Source organism: Lolium rigidum, chromosome 2, assembly GCF_022539505.1.
Source record: "Lolium rigidum isolate FL_2022 chromosome 2, APGP_CSIRO_Lrig_0.1, whole genome shotgun sequence".
Classification (NCBI taxonomy): domain Eukaryota; kingdom Viridiplantae; phylum Streptophyta; class Magnoliopsida; order Poales; family Poaceae; genus Lolium; species Lolium rigidum.
In genome coordinates, this window is record NC_061509.1 from 208,186,974 (window position 1) to 208,194,695 (window position 7,722).

At 50.0% G+C, this 7,722-nt stretch overlaps 1 protein-coding gene across 2 annotated transcripts; it reads right to left on the reverse strand.

The window, feature by feature from the left end:
- Window positions 1-87: 87 nt before the first annotated feature.
- LOC124688030 (cytochrome P450 86A2-like) lies at window positions 88-7,074 on the reverse strand. 2 transcript variants are annotated; one of them, XM_047221746.1, is made up of 2 exons: window positions 5,529-7,074; window positions 88-110 (listed from the first exon to the last, which is right to left on the reverse strand). In XM_047221746.1, the coding sequence occupies exons 1-2, from the start codon at window positions 7,072-7,074 to the stop codon at window positions 88-90; spliced, it is 1,569 nt and encodes a 522-aa protein (XP_047077702.1). The 2 variants fall into 2 exon arrangements, with proteins under 2 accessions (XP_047077702.1, XP_047077701.1); XM_047221745.1 differs by lacking the exon at window positions 88-110 and having other exon boundaries at window positions 5,458-7,074.
- Between the last annotated feature and the right edge of the window lie 648 nt (window positions 7,075-7,722).

Genomic DNA, 7,722 nt, shown 5'->3' on the forward strand with positions numbered 1-7,722 from the left:
CCGTGTGTCCTCAAGAACGTTTGGTCATTATAAGTAAACAAACCGGCCTGTCCTTTGTGCTAAAAAGGATTGGGCCACTCGCTGCAATTATTTCTCTCGCATTTTACTTACTTATACTTTATTCAGCTGTTACATCAAAACCCCCTGAATACTTGTCTGTGAGCATTTACAGTGAATCCTTCATCAAAACTGCCTGTCAACATCTTCTGCTCCTCGTTGGGTTTGACACTCTTATTTATCGAAAGTACTACGATACACCCCCTATACTTGTGGGTCATCAAGCATCAATGTTTTATCCCTAGTGGCAACAGCACATCCACAACCTTAGAACTTTCTGTCACTGTCCCAGATTTAATGGAGGCATGAACCCACTATCGAGCATAAATACTCCCTCTTGGAGTTAAGAGCAAAAACTTGGCCAGAGCCTCTACTAATAACGGAGAGCATGCAAGATCATAAACAACACACAGGTAATAGATTGATAATCAACATAACATAGTATTCTCTATCCATCGGATCCCGACAAACATAACATATAGAATTACAGATAGATGATCTTGATCATGTTAGGCAGCTCACAAGATCCGACAATGAAGCACATGAGGAGAAGACAACCATCTAGCTACTGCTATGGACCCATAGTCCAGCGGTGAACTACTCACTCATCACTCCGGAGGCGACCATGGCGGTGAAGAGTCCTCCGGGAGATGATTCCCCTCTCCGGCAGGGTGCCGGAGGCGATCTCCAGAATCCCCCGAGATGGGATTGGCGGCGGCGGCGTCTCTGGAAGGTTTTCCGTATCGTGGCTCTCGGTACTAGTGGTTTCGCGACGAAGGCTTTAAGTAGGCGGAAGGGCAACGCGGGGGGCCACACGAGGGCCCCACACGCCAGGGCCGCGCGGCCAGGGCCCAGGCCGCGCCGCCCTGCTGTGTCGGCGCCTCGTGGCCCCACTTCCTTTACCCCTCGGTCTTCTGGAAGCTTCGTGCAAAAATAGGACCCTGGGCGTTGATTTCGTCCAATTCCGAGAATATTTCCTTACTAGGATTTCTGAAACCAAAAACAGCAGAAAACAACAACTGGCTCTTCGGCATCTCGTTAATAGGTTAGTGCCGGAAAATTCATAAATACGACATATAATGTGTATAAAACATGTAGATATCATCAATAATGTGGCATGGAACATAAGAAATTATCGATACGTCGGAGACGTATCAGATTCTACCTAGGTTATGGCAATACGGTCGTTTTTTTGTGGGATGGGGTGTGTGTGTGGGGGGGGGGGGGGGGGGGGGGGGGTAACCGATCTTTCATACCCTACACGGAAAGAGGTTTCAGAGTGCGATGGATGTCTTTAAAAAGCCCGTTTTGTACTAGGATTTCCTTTGGATATATGGTCAGTTGTGCAAACATCTGGGCATGCCTAAATATCACCATGTTAAGGTTTCACATCAAACTAAGGAAACTCTAAATCTCATACCTAACTTTTTTTTTGCAATATGAAAGATCTTATGTGGATACTCCTTTTCCTCGTATCCATCCTCACCGGAAAATATACAATGCTTTAGAGTAACTCAACCAAATACCGCACAAGAGGCAAAACTACAAAGTAGCCGCTATTTTGCAGTTATTACCTTTTTGGCAAAAAAAAGTGTACATCATCCCGTAAGTTAGGTTAACTCGATTTATTTAAGGTGAACTACAAAACGAGTTGCTCGACCTCACATCTGTAGTACCGGGGGATTTTTATAGTAAGGTGTAAACCACATGATGGTTGGCGGGAGAAAATTTCCAGCTTACAAGTCACTAGACTGGCGCCAGACTCCCTGGGATCCAGTCAAATTCCACCATGCCGCCTCGATTCTGGCCAAGCCCCGACAATATCTAGCGATCCACCTGAATAATGACTATTTGATGAGTGGTTTTCACACTCATTTTATCTTTGTTTAAACGTGGTAATTTCTTGATGAAAATACTCCGTAAACTTATCACTAATTATTGCATAGATGTGCAAATATCTTTGGTATTTTGTTTCCTTGCAGAAATGGATGTTTTGATGATTCAAAAAGACAAGAAAATATGTGAAACAAGAGTTAGAAAATGACAGGTATAGCGGGCGCCAACCATAATGTCCCTTCGTACCAAGTGGGCGGTGTCTCCACACCGTCAAACCGAGCAACTTTTTAAGGGCACCACTGAAAATTTTCAACAGAAGACCTCTGAAATCCTATGCTTGTCCACTGGCTAGAGTAATAGATCACACTGCAGCAGCCGCCAGAGAGAGTACCCCATCCATTCCTCGATGCCGAAGCTCTGCCATGACCACTATCTCCATAGCCATGTCTTCTTCATTATCCATTTTATACTTGTACCATTGATTCTTTCATGATTTGCGACATCGTATTCATCTATTCATATTTTGTATTCAATGTTTATGCTTGTTGGTCTAATCATGTGTGCATAGTTTTCATGGGCTGAGGGTTGAGGCCTAACCTCGCGGCACACATACACTTCTACATGGGTTTCTTGGTGTAATCTATTGCTTTATGTAGACCCCAAAAGATCGACAAATGTAAATGTATTTGTAGAAGAGATTTGCACGCTACACACGAAACCCTATTGATAGTAAATGGGATTAAAATATTTTAATATGATTATCTCGGAAGTAACGGTGATGCCACATAACCTAATGCTTTGTTTTGTTTATTTCTAATAACTGTGTATTCTCACAGTGTGAGTAGGGTAATTGGCAGGACACTTGAATCCGTGATTACTATGATTGCAGTCTATGGGGACCAAAGAAGACATCACCCACATATATCCCTGTTACATAATTTTATTACCGAAGACATTTTATTGTATTTTTTATATCTCGATGTTTGTACACAGTTGCATGCAGGTGAAACCTTAGCCCTGGCATATTCTTATTGGTTGATACATACCACGAAGATAAACAGTTTGTCTGGTAAACAAAGAATCTAGTGAAGTATGTTAGTCTTGCTAGAAGTGATTTTTCCAAGCACGTACTTCTTAATTTGATATAAACCTATGGTATGTTATGAAAAAGCTACTCCCTTTGTTCTTAAATACAATGCTACTTTATTTTTTGATGCAAACATTGATTAAGAACTGGGTCAACTAAATATGAGTTGCATGTCGTTCAAACTATATCATCGGATGCACATTTTAATAAAGTTTCCAATGCTATAATTTTGAATGATATATAACTTATATTTGGTTGACTAAATCATTAGTGAAAGTTTGATAGGAAAAACGATTTGGTTTTGTATTCATGGACAGAGGATGTACTATACTTCATCCCGTAATCCGAATCGAAGGTATCACAAATTTTGAGTATGTTCAGGTGAGCACCTCCACGGGAGCTCCACAGCCAAGCAACCTCCACGGGACAAGGCGGAGAAGGCCGACATGGGGATGGCTGGCTCAAGGACTGAAGTCGCCTCTACCATCGAGCATGGAGTTCTTAGCATAAAACTACCATTTTCGTGCTCAAATTCCGAAACACTACCACTTTTTTAAAAAAAATCGCATAAATCTACCATTATACGGCAACTTTTTTGCAATGGGCACTAATCCTAAATTAAACCTGGATTGACAATGTTTTTGACTAGATGGACCCACCTACAGGACTTGGCAAAATCTAATAATTTTACAAAGTGAAAATATCTAGAAGAAATAAAAAACTATATGAAAAAAGAAAAATAGATAAAATAGAAAAAATTCCAATCCTTCCCCGCCGTTCACCATGGCAGATGGTTGTGCGCCATGGCCGGAGCTCCGCCGTGCTGTGGCAGAGGGAGCTCGCCGGGCCCTGGTGGAGGGAGCCCGGCCGGCCCTTGGAGGAGTTCGCATGCGCTGGAGGGAGCCTGCATCGGCCCTGCCCGGCCCCGTCGGACCCCACGAGCGCCGGAGCTCTCCCTCCCAGTCCCTAGTGGAGCTCGCCCGACAGGCTACTGGCGGAGGGAGCCCGCACCGTAGCTCGCCCGGCCAGCTGTTGGCGGAGGTAGCAGATTTACGCGATTTTTTTTTTTGAAAAGTGATAGTTTTTCGGAATTTAAGCAGAGAAGGTGGTAGTTTTATGCTAAGAACTTTCGAGTCCATAGCTGTGGCACCTCCATGGGACAAGGCAGGGGAGAGCAAAAAATTGTCACCACTTTTTTTGTTCACTTATATTGTTTTATTTTTTTGTGTTTGTCACTGGAAATTTCGAAATCTTTGGTCACATGTATCTAGACTATCTATTCTAACCGAAGGCACCTTTTTTTTTGCGGAGAACCAAAGGCACCTTTTTACAAAGAGTACATAATAATTTATCAGTTCTACTAATTGGTGGTTAAGGAGCCGTATGAAGAGAATCAATGACGTCAATGGAATGGCTAACTCGATCAAATTTAGCTACCGATCAAATCAAGTCATAAATCCTTGCTGAAAATAATAAGGTAGATAGAGGTAGATTAATACTGTTGCATCAAACAAACCAACCATCACACACGAAAGGCAACAACGCCTATCTACACGTCTAGAAAGTCCAACCCAACTGCATGAACTTCACTGTCTACTATCCTTACTTAATTTGTTTGGATGGAAAGAAACATACATCACTGTCTCGCATTGCAAAATCCCTGCTGAAAGGGAACCATCGTTGTCCTAACGACGATGTAATTAGAGGAGTGTATGACGACGAACCTGCGGGCAGAGTGAACAACAGACAAATATATGGTGTAGTATGTTCAGCGCCATCCACATCGAACTTTTATGCAGCTGCGATTCTTGATAGCGAGTACTACAACTCCCCACCAGATCGGACGGCGCAACAAAAACCTCATCAAGGCACCCATATCTGCATGCACGGTTGCACGAGCGACAATCTAGGGCATCATGCCATGCAGAGCAGGACACCAAGCTTAGCTAGGGCAGCTACAAAAACGTACAGCTAAAGTCACATAGCAAAGAAGAAACTTGTCATGGATGAAACATGGTGTCTAAGAAGCAACAATCTCCAGAACACATCTACTTACATGTTTTCGGACCAAATATGAACTCTGTAAGAATACAATACTAAGACAAGTTTGAAAAAAAATCTCCAAAAATAGAATATGCTAGTTGGCTAGCTGGTCACCCACTCCGAGCTACTACAAACAAATTTGAATCACTTGCTCCTCTCTCCGGCCGTCTGCTTCACGGTGGCTACGATACATCACATATCAATTTCTGTTATTTTTTCTGCAAATACAAATCCAGCTAGATCTTGTGATCTGCAAAGTTTCCCGGTTTTCTCCTATCCGGACTGTAAATTCTGGAAAAGGGTGACTTGAATGTTGTCACCAACCCCATCTTCAATTTACTTACGGTCCTGTACCGCTGCTCTATCTACACATTCAATGTCCGGTATCTTTCCAACAAACAGCACGAAGCATGGCGCAGGCCAAGCAAGGTCTTCTACGCGCACGGCGCTGTGGCACTCGCTGCTGCTGCTGCTGCTGCCACGGCGGCGGCGGCTTCCACGCCGCAGGGCTCGTCGAGGAATGGGGCTAGGTCGCGCGGACATACCTCCATCCGTAGCCCGTCCTTCATGAAGAGCGTGAGCGACATCTTCTGCTCGACGCGGTGGCCCGGCGCGACGGCGAGGCGGTGCCGGAGGAGCACGCTCCCGGCGATGTTCTTCATCTGCAGGTAGGCGAGGTCCTTGCCCAGGCACACCCTCGGCCCGGCGTTGAACGCGACGAACCTGTACGAGTCGTGCTGCACGAACTTGGTCCCGTCCTCCGACAGCCACCGCTCGGGGCGGAACTCGAGGCAGTCCTCGCCCCACACCGTCTTCATGCGCCCCGCGGAGTATATCGAGTAGGTGATGGACGAGCCGGCCGGCACGAACGTGCCGTCGGGGAGGTAGTCGTCGGCGACGACGTGCTTGGAGTCCTCGGGGACGGACGGGTAGAGACGGAGCGTCTCCGAGAGGGCCGCCTTCAGGTAGACGAGGCGGTCGAGCTCCTCGAACGTGAATGGCTCCGCCAGCCACAATGCCGGGTCGTGGGCGCCGCGGGACGCGGCGAGCACGGCGCAGAGCTCGGCCACGATCCGGCGCTCCGCGGCCGGGTGCGTGGACACGAGCCAGAAGAACCAGGAGAGGGCCACGGAGGAGGTGTCGCGGCCGGCGAGGATGAAGTTGAGGGCGACGTGCTGCAGCGACTCGTCCGAGTAGGATCCCTTGCGCATGAAGCGGGAGAGCAGGTCGTCGTGCGTGGCGGCGGCGTCGGCGAGCTCGAGCTTGCGCGTCTTGATGACGGCGGCGAGGTACTGGTCAACGTGCGCCATGCTGCGGGTGAGCGTGGTCTCCATGCCGAGGCCCAGCCACTTCTTGCACCGCCACAGGCACTCGGGGAAGATGAAGCGGTTGAGGGTGGCCTCCGTGGCGCGGTCGAACGCGGAGGCGAACTCGTTCTCGGGCAGGCCCTCGGCGAGCGTCTCCGGGTCCTTCCCGAAGGCGAGGCCGCAGATGTTGTCGAAGGTGAGACGGAGGAGGAGGTCCTGCAGGTCGACGTGCGCCTTGGAAGCGACGGCGTCGGCGAGGATGGGCAGGAGCCTGCCGTGGATGGAGCGGGAGACCCAGCGGGACATGGCGGTGCGCAGCGTGCGGGTGGTGAACTCGAGGGCCGCCGTCTTGCGCTGCGCGACCCAGGTGTCGCCGTCGGAGTTGAAGATGCCGTCGCCGAGGAGGTCGAGGAAGACGCCGTGCCAGAAGGGGCCCTTGGGGTAGTTGTCGAAGCGGGACTTGAGGACGTGCTCCAGGTTGCGCGGGTCGCAGGTGACGGTGACCAGCCCGCCGCGGCGCGCAACGCCGGGCACCGCGAAGATGCAGGTCTGGTAGGTGCCGCCCGAGCGGCGCAGGTTGGCGGCGATCCACTCGTGCATGTCCTCGGAGTGCTGCACGAGGCCAGGCAGGCTGCCGAGCACCGGCCACACCCGCGGCCCGCGCAGGCCGCGCGACATCCGCCAGAACCACGCCATGTACGCGGCCAGCGCCGCCACCACCACCGCCCACGTCCCCACCTCCATTGCTAGCGAGCGACTGAGCAAGCTCGCCGTACGTACGTATATACTCTGCTGCTGCGTCCTGCTGGGGGGAGTAGCTAGAGTGGATCCAGCAATGGAGTTAAAGAGAGGGCTGGGTGGCTGGGTGGCTGTAATTAGTGGCTTCACATGGAGCAAGTAAGGAGGGTGTCAGGGGGAGACTGAGGTTTTATAGAAGTGGCGGGAGGATGGTTGGCAATTTATTGGAAAACGCTGGCCATCAGGCGGGGGATCGCGTCCTCGCGTCCTCCGCATCCTCCGCTCGCCACGCGTCCTTCTGTAGCGGAGAGAAAGCGCCCAGGCTTATCCCCTCCCGACTTCTCCTCCTCCACACATTCTTCCTTCCTTTTCTCACCGATGAACCACCTCCAAATCCTCCACCGGCCATACCTGCCCACAACCAAATTCCCCGGCGAACTTCCTTGTTCCTTCCGGCGCGCCGTCTCCACACACCACCGCGCCTTGCGCTGCTCCTCCGCCGGCACCTGTGCTAGGCATCTCCTTCCCCCTCTCTCTCTTTCATTGGCAACGGCACAGAGGCGCGGCGCCGATTCCACCGGTGACAGCGCTCCATACTTCGAGCATCGATCCCCTCGTCTTCCTCTGGGTGCGGCCGGTGAGGTGGCAGGGGGT

Bases quoted from the DNA above. Each gene is read 5' to 3' on its own strand.
- LOC124688030 (XM_047221745.1), bottom strand. From the start codon at position 7,074: ATGGAGGTGGGGACGTGGGCGGTGGTGGTGGCGGCGCTGGCCGCGTAC.